At 41.3% G+C, this 25,210-nt stretch overlaps 1 protein-coding gene across 1 annotated transcript in view; it reads right to left on the bottom strand.

The window, feature by feature from the left end:
• TNRC6B (trinucleotide repeat containing adaptor 6B) overlaps positions 1-25,210 on the bottom strand; it is a gene marked incomplete in the record, with an annotated part of 83,585 nt that overhangs the window by 49,903 nt on the left and 8,472 nt on the right. Inside the window, 3 exon segments of the mRNA XM_072421251.1 lie at positions 3,525-5,918; positions 11,917-12,286; positions 13,921-14,008. Coding sequence (XP_072277352.1) covers positions 3,525-5,918; positions 11,917-12,286; positions 13,921-14,008 — 2,852 coding nt within the window.

Genomic DNA, 25,210 nt, shown 5'->3' with positions numbered 1-25,210 from the left:
CAACTACACCCATAAAGCCTCAACCTCACCGCTTGCTCTATCAACAATTTCTTCTTTAACATTCACTTTCAGATCACTTCTCACATAAAGACAACCACCTACTTTTCGTTTGACTCTGTCTTTACAAAAGAGAGTATAACCAGGAATGTGGACAGCCCAGTCATGGATTCAGCATCCCCAACTAAGTCATAATGCTCTTCATTCATTAGGGGTTCTTACTTCCTTATTTTGTTTTTGTTTGTTTTGTCTTCCTGCCATCCTATTTAACTGTCCCACCCCCCTCTGTCCTAGTTTAAATATCCCTCCACCATTCCCCTAAATCTTTCCCCTAGCACAGTAGACCCCCTTCCATTTAGGTGCAAACCATCTCTGGCATATAGGTTGTAAAAGTCAACCCAGTGCTCTATGAACCCAAACCCTTCCCTATTACACCAGGACTTGAGCTATGCGTTTAGCTGTCTAAGCTCCCTCTGGCTTTCCTGTGTTGCGCATGGCACAGGCAATATTGCAGAGAATATAACCTTCGAGGTTCTTTCTGTCAACTTATAACCTAGTACTTTAAACTGATTTTTAAGGATCCTCCCTCCATCTTCTATCTATCCTGTCACTGGTTCCAACATGGACCAAGACAGATGGGTCATGTCCAGCCCCTCCCAGTAATTTGTCTACTTGATCCACTATATGCCGAACCCTGGCACAAGGGAGACAGCAAACCATTCGGTTTAAGGGATCCAGGCAACAAACTGTTCTATAAGTCCTCCTGATTACAGAATCCCCTATGACTGTCTAAGCCAGGGGTGCCCACACTTTTTTGGCTTGCGAGCTATATGACTAAGTGAAAATGATCTACCAACAATAAAAATGCTAAACACACACACACACACACACCCCGAGTATACTACACAGACGTGACTGAAGCTAATGAGACATTGAATAGCAGAACATTGCACAGACATTGCACTACAAGACTATAGCGACAGGAAAGCTACAGTTCACCTGTCATAGGAGAATGATGTGCTGCACAAGAAAAAGAACTGCTACCCTGTACAAAGGTATCTGGGTAATTGAACCATGACACTGAGCCTGAACTGCAGTCAACTCAGACTGCCCTCTCTCCCCACTAACCACTGTTACACGAAAGCCATCCCCAGCATCCCTATAGACATGCAGCAGGGCTGCTGGTAGCAGGGAGGGGTAAGGCAGGCCTCTGCAATCGATTTGCGCTGCCTTTGCGATTGACCAGTAGATCGCGATCGACATTTTGGGCACCCCTGGTCTATGCCTTCCTGCATTGCCTTTCCCACCCCAACTAGATGGGGTGCTCTCCCGGCTGTTAGGGGTAGCAGCAACATCTAAATTTGCCACCACTGGGTCGGCCACCTGCACATCCTCACATAACTTTGAAAATTTGTTAGGGTACTCAAACACAGGGCTAGCTTTCCTTTTCTGGGTACCCCTACCACTCCCTCTAACTACTGTAACCCAGCTCCCTACATGTTTATCCCGATAAACTTCTCTACCCTCCACATTTAGGCCAATAACTACCTGCTCAGTGAGCAGGGGACCCTTCTCAAAGTGATGCAGTGATTTCAGTGTTGCAATGTGCCTCTCCAGCTCCCCAATGCGAGAAACCAGAAGGGCGACTTGCTCACATCTGCCATAGCAGTATTCATCTAGGAGCTGTTGCTCCATTTGTGCATACATATGGCAGACTGTACACTGAACAAAACCTTCTACCTTGCTGCTCATTTTCCCAGTTAAAATGTTTTTTTTTCAAGGAGTTGTAAAAGTTTACTTACAGTTTGTTTTCAAACAGACACAACAGCCCAAGGTTTCCCTCCACTGCACCCACATTTTCCGTTTTGTACACCCTACCATTCTAAGGAAATTGGTATTCTAAGTAGAAAAGCAGACAGGGTAACATCTGTCACAAATGTATAACTGACATACTATAAGCATACATTTAGGGGGCCCACCCCAATGCTCCTTTCTATGTTTGTGGCCCCAGGGGTTCCCAATTTGCATATACAATTAGGGACTTCTAGGCGCACTTGCTTTTGAAAAATCAATGCCAATGTAGTATTTTCACAAGTTTTTACAATTCTGATCCCCAAATCTTTAAATTTCTAAAAGCTGGGGTGCTGAAGTTGTGGTTACTAGCTATGAGTGTTCCCCGTGCACCCTGAAAATTTCAATACATTATGACATATGGTGTGGGGATATGAAGGTTTGCTCACAGAGAGTTGTAAGGCTGTAGAATATGACATGCAGTTACACACACACAGCTCTCAGACTGCTCCGATGACGACATTACACACGCCCACTTGGAGACATTTTTACACAATGTTTTTTTTGTCGATTGAAGACTCAGCAGAGCTATAGAATGGGGTAGGGGACAGTGTGTGTCCTGATGTTATTGTAGCTGTGCTCTTCTCCCTCCGCCCAGTTCTTATCAGCAGCTGCAATACTCTGAACAGATGACAGCTGAGAATGGAGCAGCCTCTCCACTGTCCATTCAGAGGATTAGAGCTCCAGTTAAGAGCCGGACAGTGGGGGTAGGGCAGTCGGACGGTCGGCCCACCCACCAAAAGGGAGCTGGGGAGAACTATGATATATTTGGTGCCACCCATTTAGCATAACTATGTTGGGAAGCTATAAAATGCTATAGAATTTTTCATCAGCATTTACCAAAAAAGAACATCAGAAGAACATACAGACATTTAGTTTTACACTCCTAAAACCTGGGTGATTCAGCAAACTTGGAACGGATCTGGTCCAGGATTAAAAACATTTGCTAACAAATATCAAATTAAATTTTTAGAAAACCATTCCAGCCTTGAAGAGCTTTACTAAATCAGGCATAAAATAAATCAAAATGGGAAAAGCAATTAGTGTGTAATTGCACAGTACCATGAGGCAGGTATGGGACAAAATGAAAATACACCTGAAAAGAAAAACTGTAAATGAAATTCTCTTTATCATTACATTTTTCTTCAGTAGGGGCAACCAATTAATTTTCTATATTTGCCAAAAAACAAAAGTGAAATATCATAAGCAAAAATTAGGCCACCTTACCATGGCATGCATAGCACCTATATTGATCATTGCAACCAAAGAAGCATAAAAAGAAAATGGCAGATAACAGAAAAGATGGTATGAAAATCATAATATTTCTCTTCATATATATTTCTACCTAAATTTGACAGTTTTTAAAATTTGATAAACTGTTTGATAAATCCCACAAGAAGCTATATAAATAGGCATAAAAATTTTATATATTTTAAAATTTATGGGGCTTAAAAAGATGATCAAAGTACATACTAATTCGTAAAACCTACATAATAAAAATCACAAATAATACTGATAGCAAAATCTTTTTCATCACAATGGATATTTCATACATCCAGGTAAACAACTGACAAAAACACCACAATAAAAATTCCAATAAAAATAAAAATAAACAAATCTACACTTTAAGAATGGTTTCATCTCAACATATATAATGATGAGCAAAACTGCCATACCTGATGGTGCTCCTTTGCTGGCTATAGATCCAGGCATACCTTGCTCCCGTGGCATCTGTGCAGGAGTTCCTTGCGCATTTTTGTCCCACAAGCTAACATTCTTGTAATTGTAACTGTTAGGATCCCCCCAAGCCGCTGTACCATCATCAATGTCCATTTTACGGCTCATGGAGGATGATGGTTCCTCCCAGCCACTTGGCTCTTCATCCTTAGACACTGTTGGTGTGGGGCCACCCTTCCAACCAGGAGTGGGTGGCTGCCTACCATTTCCAGGAGGTGGAGGAGCCTGTGAACCCCAGGAGCCAGAAGATGGAGCAGCCTGTGTAGCATCCTGTTGTTTATTCCAAGAAACTGGAGGCCTGGTTGTGTCTCCCCAACTACCTCCTCCTTGGGATCTTTTATTCTCTTCCCAGCCAGTTCGAGATGCCGAGTTTGAGCTAGCCCCATTGCTCCATGAGCCAACATCATTCTGTCCCCCATCCCCCCAGCCAGAGGAAGCTTTGTTTCCTGAGCCATCCCAGCCCCCTGGGCCTTTGGTAGGCTCTATGTCCTCACTATTGCTTCCTCCCCATCCATTTTTTCCAGCAGACCACCCACTTCCTGGAGCAGGCTGCCGAGAACCCCATCCCTGCTCAGAACTACCACCATTATCACTGTTCCATCCAGGACCTGCCTTTTCATCCTGTCGACCTCCAGCCACACTACTTCCACCACCTCCCCAACCAGATGAGCTATTTTTATAGTCATTCCAGCCAGCTGCTTTGGTGTCCGTCCATTCTTGGCCAGAGGGAACAGAGGCAGATTCGCCCCAACCAGTCTTGGTTTGATTGCTTTGGCTGGGGGCATCCCCCCAACCCCCTGAGCTCTTTGCTTGTGATGTGTTTTCCCATCCTTCAGTACCACGGTCTGCTTTGCCTTCAGGTCGATTTGTCACTTCTTCAGTCTCCCATGCTGCATCCTGCTTTATCTGGGTTTGCCCCCAGCCCGAGTTGGAGAGTACTCGAGGATCTAAGTCTGTTCGATTCAGGAGGGACTGCAAAACAGCTTGACTGTCTGGGAGAGCAGACCTATGTGAGCGTCGGCTGCCAGAGTTCAGACTGTCTCCACTGCCCCCAGCCTTAGGATTGCTTCCAGTGCTTTGTCCCCCTGCCTCACTTCCTGCAGAGCTGGGGGCCCGGCCCCAGCAGGATGCTGATGGAGCGCTGCCCTGGTTTTCAGATAGTGAGTGGCCCTTCTGATTGTCCCATGCTCCAGTGCTAGAATTTCCTTGGCTTGACCCACCCCATTCTCCAACTTTTAAGTCCTCCTGCCCAGATGGCTGCTTCCATTCTCCCTGAGACACCCCACCAGCCATCAGCTTGTTCCCTTCACCCCATTTCAAATCACAGGGATCCGTTTGTGGGCCATATCCCCAAGAACCATTTCCACCACTTTTGCTGTCCCAAGATTCTCCCCTGGATCCATTGGGCCTGTGAGATACAGACACCTTTCTTGTGTCCTCCCTCTCTCGTCCATTATTTCCAGAATTGCTGACTCCACAGTTGGAATCACCTGGGACAGACTGCCCCCTAGTTGGCCCCCAAGACGCCACCCCTCCATTCTTCCTCTCTCCAGTGCTTTGCGCAGAGGGATCAGAACCTCGGCAAGCATCTCCTGCCCCTGCCCCAAAGGCTGTTCCCTTGTTCTCAAGAGGGTTTGAAGTATTCGAGTTCATAGAGTTAGTGTTTCCATTTTTTGGTCCGTCAGTGTGGTGGGTTGCGCCTGGCTCCCTGCCCGAGGCTGTAAAGCCAGAACCCGCATTTTCCATCTTTGACTGCTGCTCCCGAGAGTTTGGACCTGTGGAGCCAAGCTGTGCACTGGAGAAACTGCCTTCTGACTCAGGGTTCCCTTTCCTGCTGCCTTCCTGAACCAGGGCAGGCCAGGCAGCTGGATTTGTATTTGGGTTAAAGTTATTAAAACTAGAGGCAGACCCTGTTCTCTCAGGACCACCCATGCTCCTCCAATTTCCCAGTCTATTAACGACCTCTGTGGCAGGGTTGGAAGACGGGACAGGCTTAGCCTTGGGTTCAGCTTTCCATGCCCCCTGGATACATTCGCTGCCGGGCTGTTGTTGTTGGCCCTGGCCCCCCCTTCCTTTGTGGTTAGTGGCGCTGCCTTGTAGAGGTCCCTTCTCTGAGGCTGGGTTCGAGGCACTATTGTTGTCTGTGGAGTTATCAGAAGAGGGCTCTGTGTCCACACTGGCTATGCAGGGCCATTCTTCCATGTCCGACCCGTCTACAATCACTTTGTCCCAGGTGTGGGGGGGATTTGTGGTAGGGCCACTGCTGGAGGGGGTTCCTGAACCCCAAGTGGAATTTGCATAATTTGAAGTAGCAGCTGCCCCTGACGATGTATCTGAAATTTGAAATAAACATTTTTTTAGGCCAGAAAATTAGTGGCAGAATAAAAGAATTACTGAAAGCATCTTTTAACGTACATACATATTAGATACTAATTACGCCAACAATACACATCTAAACTTACATCAATGTTATAATAAACTTTATTGTAATAGACTAGACATAAAAAATATTATGGATGTTAACGTCTATATAAAATTATTTGAAAACATGACTACACTAACATGGTGCTTTTAAGTTGCTGGCAAGCTATCTAACAGTGGATTCATCCATCCCTTAGAGCAAGGGTGTCAAACTCTGGCCAGAAACGTCCTTTTCTTTTGGGCTCCCAAAAGATATCTTTATATTAATTGCAGCTAGCCCGCCGATTCTGCAAACCATAGAAACAGGTGGCCAGCTGCAATTTATACTAAGCTGCTGTTCATTAGATGCGAGTGCTGTTTTATAGACGCTACTACAATTCCCGCCATCAGGCCTTGTAATGCCGGGAATTGTAGTAGCGGCATTACTCGTGTGTATTGAACAGCAGTCTATGCGAGGACCCTGAGGACTTTAGACGGACAGGTAAGCCAGAGAATTGTGCCAGAAAATGCAATGTGAAACCAAATAAATGCAGCAATTCATTTGGTTTCACATTGCATTCTCTGGCAAAGTAAAAGAATTAGAAAAACAATAAGAAGAAACAGGACTACTTACCCCCTACTATACTACTGACAACCAAGCAGATTACACCAAAGTGAAAGTTTTGTCACACTCCAGGATAAACAAAATCCAAAAGACTTCTCTTCTGCATAGCTTATTGTGGTCTTTTTATTTTTCTATCTTGCCGGAAAATTAAAAAAAAAAAAAAAAATCTTAAGCCTCTGTCTATTATACACTTGTTCCAGTTTGAATGTTAGGCAAAACCTTTGTTTCCATATGAAAAAGCTTTATATCTAATGAGAAGAAAAACTTCTTCAATTTTTTCAATAAATATCAAGTTTGGCCAGCGACTCGGTCTAAGTTTTTAATTTCGGCACTCTGTGTATTTAAGTTTGACGCTCCTGCCTGATTATTTGATTATAGTAACAGTAGCAAAACCAAAGAGCATTTTATACCAAATGTGAAGCATTGCTGAGAAAACGTTAGGGTTGTTTGCTGCTTTAGGACCTGTGAAGTTTGAAGGTATCAAGTTAGCTATGAAATTTACATATCAAAGCATGCCTAATCACTGTCAGAGACAAGTGGACAGTAAGTGGACAGTAAGACGCTGAAGGCGGTAACCCCAAATCACACACAGGGTAGCTAAACTAATGTAAAGTAATGTGAAGTACACCGATCCGCTGGTGTACTTCTTCGTGATCCCTATCTCCTCTGCATCTGATAAGTCACTGGGAGTTCCTGGTGACGTCGGTACGTGCGGCCGTTGCATCGGCAAGTTCAAATCTATTTGTATTGCATTCAATACAAAATAACTGTATTGAATGCAATACAGTGGATTTTTATGTCTAAAAGCAAAAAAAATATTTTACAGTATAATAGTATAATTTTTTTTTGTTTAATTTTAAAAAAAATAATAATTTAATATTTTGACATGATTTGTGTTTCAAACTTTATTTTATACTCATACTATTATATTATACTGCAAAATAAACTCATGAAAAAAAATGTACTGCTTTTAGACATATAAAACTGGACAGAAATAAACCACCCAGGAGGTTAAATATTTGCTAGCAAATGAAGAAATCCATTCCACGTTTTATGGATCAGCAAAGTTCATTGATATATCCTCAGTAATTATATCCTCGCCACTCCAGCCTTGGAGAGCTTTAAAAAAAATAAGATCAAATTTTATTTTTACCAGAGTATTCTATTGCATATATTACCTTTTTGTTGAATAAATTACTGAAAATACAAGTTTGCCTATTCAAATAAAATGCAAAAAAGTCAAAAAATTTCATGGAATGTCCTATTTACAGGACTACACACAAAAATTGTACACATTATCTATTAAAATATTAGCAATGTAACATTTACTTTATAGTAATGTCATCCTTAGGTCATCCTGAGGTTTAGAAATGTGAATGTATATACATTTGTATTATGGTATTTAGTTAATTAAAATTTAAGAAGCATTTGCTACATGAAAAATTGGTTTGGTATTTCTCACCAAAGAATTAAAGTGAATTATTCTGTAGATGTCTGGAACACTTCAGAATTGCCCTTCAAGAGACCTCAATATGTAAAAGGGATTCTTGCCCTAAAAAAAAGCTATTCCAGTACACCGCTAGCTTCCTGCAGAAAGAAACCTATGTCTTGACATACAGAAAAGATGATACCACTTTTGCCCGAATTTCTAAGTAGTAACTTAGTAACTCCTTAGTAACTCCTAATACCAGGCTAAACGCGACAAGATAAATTGAACTGGACACATTCTTCAGTAAGGTTGCCTCTACCATCATTGAGTTTCCACTTGTTCTTAGTCCTCCAAGTGTTAGCTGTGTGAATAAATTAATTGGACCAAGACACAAGTTAGTAAGACACTGGAACTCAATCACACATTTTTTATTAGTTATAAAAGTTTTTTTTGCTGTTGTGGCCAAAAATGGTGGTGCAACAACAGAGGCTCACCTAACTGCCTTGAAAGAAACCAGCATGGTGCAGCAGTAAAACCTGGAAGCGCAGCTTTCTGCTATGGCTGCCCATCAACAGTCAACTAAAGCCCAGCTTGTATCATTGCAAGATCCAAGGCAATTGCACTGCAGGAAACCACTACCTCACAGGCAATGATCTTGGCAGTGCAGCAGCTTGTGCCAGGGAGGAGCAGGTAGGGTTGCCCTGTGATCGGCTGGATCAGTAGTGCCTTTCCTGTCTGAAAATCCCCAGAAGGTGTACTATGACCTTCCCCAAGTTGATGCTAAAGACTATGGTAAACTAAAGGCGGAGATCCTAGCCCATCTAAGGTGTCCCTACTATGCTCATGCTCAGCGGGTGCATAGGTGGCGCTATTAGGATAATTTGCCACCCAGGTGGCAGATGCATGACTTTATCCAGCTAGTCACTAAATGGCTTCAACCGGAGATCCTGGCCGGGCCCCAGATGATGGAAAGGGTTGTGATGGATTGGCACCTGCACTTCATGTAGGTGGACTGGCAGCGGTGGGTGAGTCATGGTGATATCCAGACAGCAGAGCAGCTAGTGGCGATGGTTGAAAGATTTACTGCTACTGAGGAGCTACTTAACCCTGCTGTACAACTCAAAGTCACCACTATGTGGAGGAAGAGACGGACATCCTTGCAGAACACTGCAACCAGCACAAGGGAAACTGCCGGGGGCCAGCTGTATCCTTGCCGAGCACACTGCAAGGCGCCTAGCATTTGGAAACCATGACTTACTATCCAGTGTTACTATTGAAGCCAGTTCCTGGAACTTTCCTTAAACTGGAGAAAGATTAAAATATTTAGAGGGGCATTTTAACCTCACACATGGAGACCTGATGTGCCCTGAACTCAAACTCCACTATACCACAAATAATGTAAGGCACAGTTAAGGCCTGAATGTGGGAAGAGTACATTACAGCCCTTATAGAAGATAGAGATACAGACAGCGATAAAGTTCAAGAGAAAAAAAAAAAAAAAATCAAGCACTAAAATAAAAAAAAACTGAGATCATGTGCCTTTAACTAACCAACCTAATACATTGTGTATGCAATTCAGCAGAAAACAAATCTTACAAAATACAGATGAAAAAAAGGGGAGGGGGAGACTGTTGGCTATGCTGGAAACAGACCAACATACCTATTATCACACCCTGCATTTATAGTGTCACTTAAGACAAAACTACAGTCCTAATAGAAATTGTGCATACATTTGTTGCGTCCCTACTCCCCTCCCTCTCCAAAATCACCTCCTGAATGAAGCTGCCACCATGTTAAACAACTCTCTTTCCTTGGCTTTGGATAATGTTGCCCCTGCCATCTTCCGCTACCCCCGCCCTGCCAACCCCCGACCCTGGCACAACAATCACACCAAACAACTACAAAATACTGTTCGTGCAGCTGAGCGCAATTGGAGTAAATCCGGCCTCAGCGCTGACTTCATGGACTACAAAGCCAAGCTACAAAGCTTTTAACACAGAGCTCACTGTCACCAAGCAAAATTATTTCTCCACAGTCATTTCCTCTCAAGCTTCCAACCCACGCAACCTCTTCTCTACAATTACCCCCTAAACCCCACACCTGCTCCCCCCACAACATCCTTCTCTGCCCAAGACATTGCCACCTACTTTAGAGATAAAATAGACAAAATAGACAAAATCAGACATGATGTCTCTGCCCACTGAGCCACTCCAGCCATACCCACCCCTTCCACCTGTAAATCTCTACACTGGCTTCCATTTCACCTTAGAATCAAATTCAAGCTCCTGTGCTTTGCCTTCAAATCCCTACACAGTTATTGTGCCACTTTCATTTCTGACCTAGTAAAAAAGTACTCCCCCAGCCGCTCTTTCCGCTTCTCCAATGACCTACTAATGACTTCCTCACTCAACCTCATCACACGCACGGATACAAGACTTCTCTAAAGCTGCCCCAAGTCTCTGGAATGGTCCTCCTCTTCCTATTTCAGCTTGCTCCTACTTTCTGCTCATTTAAAAGAGCACTCAAAACCCATTTTTTCAAACTTGCCTAACCATCTACTTCTGTCTTTTGAAACCATCACTACCTCCCACCACTACATATCCCCCTCCTATTGTGTGTAAATTCCCCCACCTACTAGATTGTAAGCTCTTCGAGGCAGGGTCCTCTCCTCCTGTATCACTGTCTGTATTAGTCTGTCATTTGCAATCCCTATTTAATGTTCAGCGCTGCATAATATGTTGGCGCTATATAAATCCTGTATAATAATAATAATATATTGTTGACTTCTATAGCACCCTCTACTCACCAATACCCATTCAATAATCCAATTGGCAGACTAGATCTCCAAAGTAATCCATGCCCTGAATGTGCTCTGTACTCCTTAAAACTTGGGCCAAATAACAGTTAGCAAAATGAATCAATACAAAAAGAAAACAATTTTTGCAGTCAAAACAGTGGTTAAGTTCAAAAATGTTTAAAACAGACATAGGAACTAGAGATGGACTTTTCTGTTGCCTATCCTGTTTGCTCTAATTTTTTAAACATGTTGCCATGGTTCTCTGTAGTTTATATAAAAGGGATCAATTATGTAAAATTTGGAGAAAAATATTTGTTTAACCACCTTGCCGTTAAGCCCGACCTTCGTTCGGGCACAAAAAAAATTGCAAGGATGGTTAACCCCGAGATTTTTCCCATCCATACTTACCTGGTCCCCCTGTGCTCATCCAGCGTCGTTTTCGTATTCCAGCGTCGTCCGTCGATCTCCCTCTCCAGCTTCGGGTGCCAGCGGGACCGGTAAGATGCCGGCTGGCATCTTGTGTTCCACCGGCCGGCATCTTGTGTTCCGGTCTACAATTTAAAAAAAAAATTTCATGAAAAACAGTGGATCACTTTTGGTACAGAAATCTAGACCTCAGTGTAACGCTCAGGAGGTTAATACACAGATGACCTCCAATCTTCCTCCTCGAAGACACAAGCCCAGCCTTGAAGAAAATGGAAATCCTGGACAGAGTTCCAACCTATTTAGCATTCTAAATAAACTGGGAAAAATTTTTTTTTTTACCGACACGAGTCCCAGGCCACTGCATGCACCTTTTCATATTGCTGCTTGTAGTCATATTGGGATGGTTGGACAAGCTAGTATGCCACCTGATAGGGGTATCAATCGGTTACATAGCATATATACAGTAGGAGTGGGCTTTTCATGTAGAAGGAGCACTGGGGATTGCTATAGCCACTCGGTTGGGGTATCAAACAGCTGTATTATTAATAGTATAACAGAGGATCTGGGGCTGGTTGATTTCATATAATGCTAATCACTGTACTAAAATGATTCAATGAATTAGCCATGAAATGCTCTTTGGGTGTTCTAACTTACCTGTTGAAGTTCCACTTTCCCCCGACAGCAGCGTTCCAGTCCCTGGCTGTGCGTTGCCTGGGCCTGCCCCTGGTAAAGTGGAGGAGGGTGAAGTCCCTGCTCCCCCCCCCAACAGCATACAAGATGCTGGAGGGGGTTGCCCACGCTTCAGTAACACTTTGTGGTCCTGCTGGCAGCGGAATCGTGGTGGCACCTCCCGAGGCATGTAGCGGGTGGTGCTGGGCGGTTGTCCGTTCGGCACTGCCACCCTTTTGGCATTGTTGCCACCATTGACTGGTGGCGAAGGGGAACTGCCAGGTAGGCTGGCGGCCGTTGCTTGGCTTGAACTTGGTTTCGTCACTTCGGGCACTTTGGTTTTTTGTTCTGTGACCTAAGAGAGAAAAGAAGAGAGCTCTTTAAAAAAAAACAAAAAAAAAACAAACAAACAATGAAGCAAACTACAAAACAGATGCAAATGTAAAAAACCATGTTGCCATTTCAGAAATAATTCAAACAAATAGCAAATTAGAATTTAAACAACCACAAGCTAGGTCAGATTGTTTTAGTGAAAGAAATGGTTTCTGCCTCTGCAAAATTTAAAAAAACAAAGCAAAAACTTCACTCAACTTTACTACCGCAGATCCGTCAATACCGCCAGAGCTTTTTGAATCGGGTCATACGTCGTTCCAAAATCCTCCTTTGTCTCTGCAGTGCCATCTTCTTTGCACTTCTTCATCAGACGTGAGATTGGGCGACAGCCTGCGGTAGCTGGGGGAAGGGGGGGGCGATTTCACTGTGTACGTGAGATCAGCATTTTCTTTTTCCCATTGAGGAAAAAACTTCAGAGTAGCCAAAAGACTGGGACCTGGGATGAGCGACGTATGTATCCCAAGAGGCTCTGTGCTCCCATTCGGTGATAAAGACAAATGGAGGGGCTTCACCATTTTTTTTTTTTTTTAGAAAAAGGTAATTTTTACCTTCTATAAGGGGGGGGGGGGGGCTACCCTTTTAGGTAAGGTAAAAATTTTAAAGTGCATAATGTTAATTTGTTTTTGTAAATCCCAAGCAATTTTTTTAATTGAAAAAAAAAAGCCAAGTTTAAGAAAAGCCAGATATAGGGAATAACTTTCTATTAACCATCCATTCTCTAAATGTTCACTAGTCAACTAATAAAGGGCAAAGAAAGTTGTCTGAATGTGAAAAACCAAATAACTATTCCCCCCCCTCTGTTTAAACGTTTCAGTAGATTGTGACCCAAATAATGAATTACTACGCGAGACAAAAAACTGGATAACTACTATAACACGTGACCTGTCTGGAAAAGGCTGAACCAGCCGTTGTGGAAATATATAATAAAACAACTTCAATAAATGCTTAACTTAAAGCGGACCCATCACCAACATTTTTACTTTACATAAAAGTTTGTCTACTTTTATATGTTAAGTAAACATTTTCTTATTTTTTTCATTTTTTTAAAACTTTAAATAAAAACTAAAAACCTTCTTGGCAGTGAAAACGGAATTGAAGTACAGAGCCTCCTAAACCCATCACCCTAGGGGCTGAGCTGGCTGCTCCTTATGAGATCAGGCGTACGCAGTTGATTCTTCCTACACTGGCAAAAAAAGGCAATCTCACACGTTTTCACCAGGCTAGGTCACCTGGTCTTGTGTGCGAGATCAGGTGATGTAGCCAAAAGTAGAAAGGCAGGCGAAGATAGCAGCACTTGGCTTTTCCTGTTCCCTGGGACGAAGGAACATTACGGCACAACACCAAACTGAGGACATCCTATTTTTTTTTTTTGTTTTTTTCCTTTCACCTTAAAAGAAAAGATAAATTGAAGCAGCTATTTTGCTGCAACAGAAGCTTTTATTATTGTCCCAAACATGATCTTTACAAAATATATTTCAAAAAGATCAAGATAAAAACACCACTAGCACCTGGTCATTTGGTGATCTGGTAAGAAACAGAATGTCTTGCAGTGTGTAAGTGTACTAAAGGTCTACTTTAAAAAACAAAATGACCCACCTTCTGAGCAGCGTCTTTCTTTTTCTTATCCTCTTTTTTCCTTTTCTTGTCTTCCATTAACTGTTCTTCCCTTTCTTGCTCCTTCTCTCTATTTAGAAAAATAATGACCTTTTTAACAAATAGTCTTCAACAAGTAACTAAACAGAAACATCTATATCTCTGAAATAATACACAGGGCTTTATTTATAAATGATTCCCCTGAATCATTGAAAGCACATGAATGTGCCTGCAATTCACTGACAGATGGTTGAATCTCTCTACACTTCTAATTTCAGTGCCTATTAAAACAATGTTTTAATTAAAACTCGTCCTGCTACTCAGTGGCTAACTGTCAAAGTGCACAGCTGTCACAATAAGAAATGCTTTACGTTTAAACAAATACTATGAATGAATTTTGAGCGAACATTTTAAAAGACAATCCTTCAACCTGTAGACAGTGGTTTCAAAAGTGAAGACCTACGAACGTTAATGTTCGGGTAATGCCTGAAAGTAGTTGTTTTATCCCTCAAGTTGATCCCTGTACAACCCATGGACGTACACAACCTCTGTCACTCAAGGAAATGTCAGAGTTTTAAAGCCCACTGGTATTTGACAATATTTAGATGGGGGAGGGGCTAGCATCTTGGGAAGGGGCTAAATCTTGACCTGAGCAGAAGTAAATTATATCAAAGACTTATGCAGGATCATTTATTAGTCTTGACATCCAATGGCTGGAAACCTACAATCTACCTTCTGATTAAATTCATGAGAGGCAGACCAGGACATTGTATTCCACAGAGCCTGTGTAGCATTACTGACACCTCTCGTGTGGGGGTGTGAAAATTCTTCAGTCATATCTGTGCTTTAAGAGCCAATTACTTAAACAGTTACAAACACTGAATTGTTAGGGTGTCTATAGGGGTATCTCAGCACACAAAGGCTAAAATGTATTACGGTCTATAATGTAGCTCAGATGAGAGAGAAGTCTTAAGACATTATCACACACACAATACTAAGTAGAAAACATTTCAAAAGTTACATTATCTCCAGAGGAGCTTTCTAAAATGTGTTTTTGGCTTAACATTCTACTAAAACTCAGAGTTAGTTTACAACTTGCATTTTAAAAATATTCTTAAAACACGTATGTATTAAAACGTGTTTGTATTCATGTCACCCAAGACATTTTACTGACAACCTGCCTTAAAGATAAGATAAAATGTTGAAAATTTCTTGGACACTCTTCTTGCTTTGCACACTGGAAGGTCATATCACTGGGTTATCTCCATTTTTACAGATCCTGCTGCATTGGATAGATTATGCAGGCATAACCACACCCAAATGTCTGGGCATCATTTAAGGTCACCCAAATTATTAGCAATAATGTTATACACAGGTAAGCAGAAGGTTTTCTTAGTCATAGTATTAAAATCAATGCTGCAAAAATGCATTCTGTATTTTTGGTTTTAAATTATTAGCAAAGAAATCAGCTAGAACTGTAGTCTATATGTTTTCCATTTATGTCAGTGTGAAAGTCTTTAGCTCTCATGTAAAAAGTATACATTACAATAATTCAGCTGTCTTGTGTACATGTTTATTTTTAATCACTTTGGCTTTTGATGTTGCCACTCCATAGCTGCCGATTCTGGGGCTAAATTTTGTGCCTTTCCCAGTGTATAATATAGTGTTCCAAATACAGTTAGATTCAAAAATATTTGGATAGACATTTTTTCTAATTTTGGTTTTGTACGTTACCACAATTATTTTAAAATGAAACCACTCAGATGCAGTTGAACAAAAAGTTTTCATAAAAATGTGAGGAACCAAAAGCTTTTTTTTTTTTTGTTTTTTTTTTTTTTTTTAACAAAATCACTTCATTTCAGGAGCTCAAAAGTAATTGGACAAATTAAAAAGCTGAAAATAAAATTCATTTTTAATATTTGGTTGAAAACCCTTTGCTGGAAATGACAGCCTGTAGTCTCATGGACATCACCATGCCGGGGTTCCTCCTTTTAATGCTCTGCCAGGCCTTTACTGCAGCGGCTTTCAGTTGCTGTGTGTTTGTGGGCCTTTCTGTCTGAAGTTTAGTCTTCAACAAGTGAAATGCATGCTCAATTGGGATCAGATGAGGTGACTGACTTGGGCATTCAAGAATTTTCCACTTCTTTGCTTTAACCCCCCTAGCGTTCTAATTCTGTCAGTTTTTTGATGCAAAAAGTGATTCTATTTTTTTTTGCATAGACATTTTTGTTTATATTGTGGGTATAATCTGCTTTTAAATTTCCCACCCGGCCACGCCCCCCAACAGACCAGTGGCCCGGCTTCACAGCAGGACCATCCGATCGCCGCTGGAGCGTGGGGCAAAGGTAAGGGGGTTCTTAAAACTACCCCGAGTGTGACTCAGAGTTACCGCTTTTTACATGTAAAAGCCACCCCGAGTCACACTCGGGATTACCGCTAGGGGGGTTAATAAACTCCTGGGTTGTTTTGGCTGTATGTTTTGGGACATTGTCCACCTGTTTTATAAAATGCCACCCAATAAATTTCACTGCATTTAGCTGGATTTGAGCAGACAGTATGTCTCTGAACACCTCAGAATTCATGTCCTGTGTCACATCATCAATAAACACTAGTGTGCAAGTGCCACTGGCAGCCATGCACGCCCAAGCCAAGGCGTTGCTGAGTTCACCAGTGCTTTGTTTCTTTCTCATGATGTACCAAACTGATTTTGCCACTTCTAATATTGTAGCAATTTCTCGACTGGGTTTTTTCTGTTTTTGCAGTTAAAGGATGGCTTGTTTCACCTGCATGGAGAGCTCCTTTGACCGCATGTTGTCTGTTCACAGCAAAATCTTCCACATACAAGCACCCCCCCCCCCCAAAACAAGCCAGGCCTTTTATCTGCTTAATTGATAATGACATAACAAAGGAATGGCCCACATCAGTCTATGAAATAGCATGTGAGTCAATTGCCCAATTACTTTTGAGCCCCTGAAATAAAGTGACTGTAAAAAAAAAAAAAAAAAAGTAAAATATAATGTAAATGTAAAAATATAAAAATGTAAAATATTTTACATTGTAGGCTATAATTCTTAGCTATAACTCCCCAAAGTATGTCCAATATTTAATAAATTTTAAAACAAAAAAAAAAAAATCTAAGTACAGTAGCATGTATAATATAATTATAAATATTATATGAAGATTTCTTTGTATTGGGCTCAATACAACTATTTTATATTGAATCCAAAACAAAATGATTTGAATTCCTCCCGCTCACACCGACGTCACTGGGAAACCCCCGAAGTCGTCTCCGGAGATTGGAGGAGGACGACGTGTCCCCAGGACCTGCAGGAACCAGCAGGACGCCGACGGAGCAAGGTAAGTGTTTTTCTTTTTTAGTTTTAAGCATCCCGATTGTGACTCATGATTACCTTTTTTCAGGTAAAATCCACCCCGAGTCACACTTGGGATTACCTCTAGGGGGGGGGTTTAATAAGGTTTTAATTGTGGCCTTCCAAGTACAGTAACAACAGCAACCCTCATTTTTAGTATTATATAACAGACAAAAATAAAACCATGACCCCTTTTAAGCTTCCCATTTTCCCAAACATTCAAAAAGCCTGTTTGCAATATTTTGTCAATGATGACCTAAAAGGTGCACATTATAGATTAGAGAAAAAACAAAAACATGAATGGAAGAGACACCTTCCTACTATCCAAATGACATAAATATGTTCTATGCTTGTAGTTCCACTCACAAAAAGTGACAGGAACACTACCATTCCTGTAAGATGTACAGGTCAAAAATATTCAAATAAATTGAAATAAAATTAATTAATGCAGCTGCCATATCAGAGGACTTTGCTTTAGTTATCCTTTCATAATGATCATAAATCACAATGCTGGGTTGGAATTACACTGGCAGGAAGGAAATACAAACAAATACCTGTATACATGCCTAGGCCTTAAGAAGTAAATATGTATATTTTAAAGGTTTTCTTTAGTTTTTGGATACAGTATGACAGAAGGAATATTTGTAGGAATATTTTCTGCAACCCAGAGAAGGTCAGATTGTATGAAAGTCTGAAAAAGTTGGGACATAAAAGCCCTCTATAAAGGAACATAAGGATTCATTCATTTAGCAGCTGATGTTGACAGAATAAATCCTTATTAACCAACATAAATGGAAAAATAAGGATAACAAAATATTTATAGTGACTGTAGTTATAGAATCAGAATCTAGGGGCTTTGTATTCAACTAGATTTTTAGCTAATTGGGGAGAAACTGCACTTGGCTGAATGAAGACTACCAATATTTTGGGTATGCAGATTTAAACAATCAGGAGCCACCTTGCCCTCCAGGGATGACAGCTCCAAGGCCCCAGCCACCACCAGTCACAGTCATCCTACACTTGCTGCTACAAGGCCTGTAATCATATTCAATGGCCACTAGATAGCCTCTGATAAGACTCCAGCTTATTGGGGTCCCCTGGACAATTCTCAACAGGCAGAGGATATTGTACTTTACTCAATGTAGTGTACATGGAAAAGCTTAAATTAACTTGAGCAATTGTGGTTTTGTCCTAAATAAAAAACACACTTTTCTGCATGGAATTAACACCTTGCATTTTTTTAGTATATAATATTATTTCCTATAGCCTATACAGCATTATAGTAGTTTTTAACTAAACTAATGTACATATATACCGCATCACGCAAATTACTATACCAACCTCTATTTTATATATGCGAGTTGCAAAGTGATAAGCAACAGAGTTTGATCACATTGTCCAATGAGCTTACAAAGCAACCAGACACAAACGGTTACAAGGGTGCATGTGGATGTGTGTCCCTGCCAGGAGAGCACACTGGAAATCAAGTTATTACCTTAAGAAAAAAAGGAATTTAAGATGTTTACATAGCGTTACAGAAAAAAAACAAGTGGGACCAACTGGGCTTTAACCAAACCCTTCCAATTTTCAACCAACCACAAGATGAAAAATTTAAAGGAAACCACATAAACTGGCAGTACCTTTAAGGCCTTGGAATATTCACACATAAATTCATAGCTTCTTATTTCCTACATATTCAGGATCAGTGATAAAGATCCCAAGACTAAAGTTGTGAAAAGGCACCAATTGGAAAGTTCAAATACTTTATCAATCCCTATCAGCACAGTAAAAGCCACGTACACACTTCCAATTATAGTTGTTTCCACGACTATGCACTGCACGATACACGAATGAGTGCTGTACATACAGCACCGTTCTGCTCTATGCAGAGGGGAGGGGAAGAGCAACAAAGCGGCACCCTGCTGCGCACTCTCCCCCTTCTCCTACACTACGTTTGTTCATCGTCCCCTGGATCCGCCAGGATGGTCGTTTGGACGATAGACGCGTGCTGTACACACTCCAGATTCTCACCTGATATTGGCCGAGAACCATTGGAAGTGTGTACCTAGCCTAAAGTCTATACCTGAGACAAGTAGAAAGTGTTTGGAACCACTAAGGTCTACCCCAGATCAGAAGGCTGCTCTAAAATAGATCAAAGGGCAAGGAAAAAAAGTTGAATAAGCTTTACCTTGAAGATTTTGAGTGGGAAAATATGTTACGATTAATAAAGACTAAAATCAAACAGTTTTTTGACTCAATTCATTAACCTCCCTGGCAATCTAATTATGTCCATATTTTTATGTCAAAGGCAGTACATTGTTTTGCGTAGAAATTTATTGTTTAATATTTTAGGCCTGTAATTCTTAGGAAAAACTCCTGGGTATGATAAGTTTGAAACACAAATCACACAACTTATATTACAATAAATAGTGATAAAAAAATTATAAGACATAATGAATGTAATCTATTTTATATATCTATATTTGGATTTAGTTTTTTTTTTTTTATAACTTTTATACTGTGACTTTCAATGTAATCTGCTTTTAGATTTCCTGCCTGACCACACCTCCCTAGCGTACCGAGACTTCACACATCACATCGGCCGGGGATTGTTGGACACTGCTGGAACATGGGAAGCAGGTAGAACCTACCCTGAGGTTCCAAAAACATCTAAAAAAGCCAGCACAGTTTTGCAAAAACATTTTTTGGGCAGAATAAACCAAGATCAACCTTTAGGAGAATGATGGCAAGAAAAAAATGTATGGAGAAGGCTTGGAATAGCTCATGATCCAAAGCATACCACATCATTTGTAAAACATGGTGGAGGCAGTGTGATGACTTGTGGGTGCATGGCTGCCAGTGGCACTGGGACACTAATGTTTATCGATGATGTGATACAGGACAGAAGCAGCCGAATGAATTATGAGGTGTTCAGAGACATACTGTCTGCTCAAATCCAGTTAAATGCAGTGAAATTGATTGGGAAGCGTTTCATAATACAGATAGACAATGACCCAAAACATACAGCCAAAGCAACCCAGGAGTTTATTAAAGCAAAAAAGAGGAATATTCTTGAATGGCCAAGTCAGTCACCTCATCTGAACCCAACTGAGCATGCATTTCACTTGTTGAAGACTAAACTTCAGACAGAAAGGCCCACAAACAAACAGCAACTGAAAGCCGCTGCAGTAAAGGCCTGGCAGAGCATTAAAAGGAGGAAACCCAGCATTTGGTGATGTCCATGAGTTCAAGACTACAGGCTGTCATTGCCAGCAAAGGGTTTTCAACCAAGTATTAGAAATGAACATTTTTTCAGCTTTTTAATTTGTCCTAATACTTTTGAGCCCCTGAAATAAAGTGATTTTGTTAAAAAAAGCTTTAGTTTATCACATTTTTATGCAATCCTTTCGTTCAACCCGCTGAAATAAAGCTGAAAGTTCGCAGTTCATCTGCACCTGAGTTGTTTAATTTTAAATTAATTGTGGTAATGTACAGAACCAAAATTAGAAAAAAGTGGTCTCTGCCTAACTGTATTTCTCCACAAAAACAACCATGGTTATCAGCCCTATTCTGGTCTGGGAAGTCCACAAAGCGGTGATGAGGGGCTTGTTGTTCAAACATGGCTCAAGAAAGTGGCACAGCAGGACACATCAGCACTTGTCAAGAGGGTCCAGAAACCAGTAAGTAGCAATTGAAGACAGTGGGCAAGGAACTAGGGGTGTTGAGAGACAAATTGGCCTAACTGTGCCTGAGGAAGGCTAAAGTCACCCTGGCCAAGTGTCAGCGAGCTTGCTATGAATATGGCAAGAAAAGTAATGGGATACTAACCAACTTACTTAAAGGCCAGCGGGCACACTCTTTTGTTCCTTTCATGGTTTACAAGGACGATTACATATCTCTCTGTAACCTGGGTGCAACACGGAAACAACCAGAATGGTTTTACTTGTAATATAAGGCATTCAAAGACACGCTGCCCCATACTTTTTGAAGGTCTTTAACTCACTTACCCCTGGTAGAGGTTTCTCATATGAACCACTGAACACCAATATATAAAAGTGATAACTAAAGAGGGTAAAGACCCCTCAGCATGTGCAAGCTACAGACCTTTTTCTTTAATCAAGATCTTAAATTATTCACAAAAACTCTGGCTTCCTGATTACAACCTGTGCTGCACAAGTTAATTCACCTAGACCAGGTAGGGTTTGTTCCTGCAAGAGAAAGGTGAAGGAAAAAAATGTCTGGGACATATGTCCCAAATGCTGACCTATACAGGGTTGGCTAACCATATGTTATTTTGGATCCACGCCATCTACACTCAGCCCATTGCGTCAGTGCGGGCGAGTGGATATGTGTTCGAACCCTTCCCTATTAAAAATGGACAGGGATACCCCTTGATCTTTATCATCATCTTGGAGCCATTCTTTGAACAATATGCTCCTCTTTTAGACATATTGCTCACATGGACAACCTTATGTTCATTACTTCCAATCCTTTAATAACTGTCCCCAATTTCCTGAAGGAGATTAAGCAGTATGGCAGCCTTTCAAAAGTCAAAAGACAATTATTCTAAATAAGCAGCGCTGAATGTGACGCCATCCTCATGCCAACTATGTCATCTGATGCAAACTTTCCCATTTAAATGTTTTACAGAATCAAATATCTGGGGGTAGCAGATCTTACTAGAATATTTGCACTAAATTTTGCTGAAAATCTCTGGGGACATGGACAAAAATTCATACTTCATACTCGAACATTCACTTTTATTTGGGTCGATAATTACCCACCCTATGTAGATGCCTGTTGGTCTAGTAAAAAGCAGATGGGCTTTGAGTACCCAACTTCTCTCTCTACCACGCAGCATTACACCTAGTGTGGGTCATGGATTTGTGCAACATTGCAGGTACCAACTGATAGAACAAAATCTCTGTAAGACCCACCTACAATGTTTGCCATGGCTCCACGGCTCCCTCACACTGGCTGTCAAACCCCACCCCACCACTGGGGTGACCAAGGCTGTTTGTACTAGATAGTTCCATCAACTTGATATATCTCACCTTCTCTGAGCCTGTTGACCATGATCTTGGGGAACCCTGCCTTAACCCCAAGTCTGGAGGATGCAAGATATTGGAGATTAAGAGAGGAGTCTCTGGACAGGGTACTACACTATGTAACTCAGGGAAAGTGGAGCAGCCACATCACCTTTTCAACTGGACTTTCTGAAGGATGGTACAAATTTCTCATTTTCTAGGCTCCTTCACTTGACCACTTAAAAGCTTTGAATTGATGCCTGGGTATAAGTGACAGTCATCACATGCTGTCCTCTACATATTCTCATCTAAACGTTCCCCAGAGGAATATGTCTGACCTTCCTCTGATTATGAAAGCAGGACCTAGGTCGCTTGTTTTCATCCTCACAAAAGGGAACATATGCTGCTTTTCAGTCACAAGGCCTGGATTCATAGTGGGTATCAGGAACTAGGGTATAGGATACTCTCTAGAAATTACAGAGCCCCTGATAAGTTACACCCCTCCCCCCAATGGTGTCTAGCCTGTGTCTGAAGAAGGGTAGGGCCAATGGTTCAATGCTACATGTGCTTTGTTAACACAGTGTTCAGTATATCCCATTCCAGAAGACCCTGTGGCTTTTTTGCTTCATCTCAATGAATGGCCCCTTAAATGCTATGAGATATCTGTTGTGAAACACCAACAGAAGAGAAAGAATGTATCCTGGTGCTATGAAAAACTCTATTTCCGCCAACTGCAGGTATGTGGCTTCGAAAGTATAACAATAGGAATATAGTGGATCTCACCTTCAGGGTTCAAGATAGGCCAAATTTTTTTAATGTCTTGTCCCCATGGATAGACTTTCAGGACACGCATGAAAGACCAGGTTCCATATGATGCAGAGGGTTTTTACAATATTTTGTTATTTTAGTTCCTCATCTTTAGTCTCATATAGTACAATTCATGCTCCCGAGAGCATATTGAAGTTCTGTATTTATTGTTTTATTCTAACATTTTGATGGTTTCCATAATATGCAACAATCTCCCACCTACATGTTTGGCTATGTTCAGACCAGGCAAAAGCCTTGCAAAAAAACTAGTTTATACCAAAGTGAAATTTTTTGTGTAAGCATTTACAGACGTTAAGCGCTTACAACTCCATGTGGCTTCCAGGGTCGTTTTTGCCATCCAAGAGTCTCCATAGGCTTATTCAACAGCTCATAAAACGCTTGGGTAGGCGTTTATGGGACAAAAAGTAGCCAGGTACAAATGAAGTCCAGCTGCAGAAGTCAGCCAGCAGGTACAGGCTCAAGGGAGAAAAAGGCAGCCAGGTGCAGAAGACAGGTGGCTGCCTTTCATAGGCTGTTCCTCACCGGCAGACATCTAGAAGACCCCTTATGAAAGGGGGCTTCTGGATTCCAAAATAGCCCCCATAACACTGGCTGCATTGAGAGGAAGAGACCCTCTCCTCCAACGATTGCACCAGCCAAAGCTGTGGGTAGGTGGGTCTAGTTTAAAAATTGCAAGTAGACCCAACGTCATGGGGGGGGCGGGGATGGTTGAAAAAACATACAATAAACAATATCTGCACATAACAGGCATGCCTGGAAAGAAATGTACCTAATCCCAGCACCTGGTTGTTTTTTTACCAGGTTTCATTTCGTACCTGGCTCCCTTTCTTTCCCCAGCCTAGAGTAAGCTTTTGCAGGCCGTTTATTTTGGCAGGAAAAATGCCTGCACACACTAGCTTTTTTTTTTGTCTGGCAAACGATCCTGGAAGCCTAGCTGTGTAAAGTAGGCTGCCAGGGGCATTTAAAGCCTGCTTCCTTCTACCAGAAGGCTGTCAGCTGAAAAAGGTTCACCTTCCGACGGGAAAGCACATGAGAGCTCAGACTTAAACCATTAAAAAAAACTACAGAATTACTTAAATATTGCAGTCCACCTATGTGGACCAATTGCCTAATAATCTGATGGAACAATTCTGTAAAAAAAAAAAAAAATTGGGCAAATACTGCACAATCTAGATGTCCAAAGATGATTGATAAATATTAATAAAAGCAAATGATATTCCACAGAGCTATGCCTGTGTGTGGGTAATCCTTTTTACTGTTACATTATCTAATTTGGGGGGGGGCATTCTCTCTGTGGCTATTATCATTTTCACTTTTATGAAGTAAATACAGCTGGAAAAATACCTTCTGTGTCTTCAGGAAATAAAGCAAGCAAAAATTTAGAAACATGTTTAGATGTTTTATGGTTAGTGGCTTTGCAAAACGTCAAACATCATATCAGGGTACTCCCTCTGACCAGGATGGTGGATTCATAGTCTGTACATTTACTCCAATGTACAGAATGGCTCTGCTCTGACAATGCCTTGCATCTGTTCATTTCTTTAGGACTTGGGAATTATTCATGGTCTTTCTGGACAGAGAAACAGACCTAAATAAAATGACAGTAATGTAAATCTTGGCGCTTGTGCATTTTTGCTGACAGAGATCAGCCCTCTTGCTGTCAACTCTCATCTTGTGACTGCACACACAGTGAGATGGGCACTTTTTATTTTCTCCATTTACAGCAGGCTATATCACCTGATCTCACACCTGTGCAGGGCGAGATCAAGTGATGTAGCCAGAAAGATGGCAGCACCATCTTGAAGAAGGATTCAAGGACAGCGTTGAACCCAAATCCAGGAAAGCTCTGGAGGGATTTGCAAAAGTATAGGCAAGTGAGATTTTAATTTTTAGTTTAGATACACTTTAGGAAATACCTCAAAATGATCCATGGCAAGATGACAAAATTTACAAACAGAAGCACCACAAAGCGTATGTGTACATTTTTTCCTACCGGCGATACCGTGCACAAACCCATTAAATATATATATATATATATATATATATATATATATATATATATATATA

The sequence above is a fragment of the Pyxicephalus adspersus genome, chromosome 8 (genome assembly GCF_032062135.1).
Source record: "Pyxicephalus adspersus chromosome 8, UCB_Pads_2.0, whole genome shotgun sequence".
Lineage (NCBI taxonomy): Eukaryota > Metazoa > Chordata > Amphibia > Anura > Pyxicephalidae > Pyxicephalus > Pyxicephalus adspersus.
The sequence above is the reverse complement of the archived record's forward strand: the minus strand, read 5'-3'. Positions and strand labels throughout refer to the sequence as shown.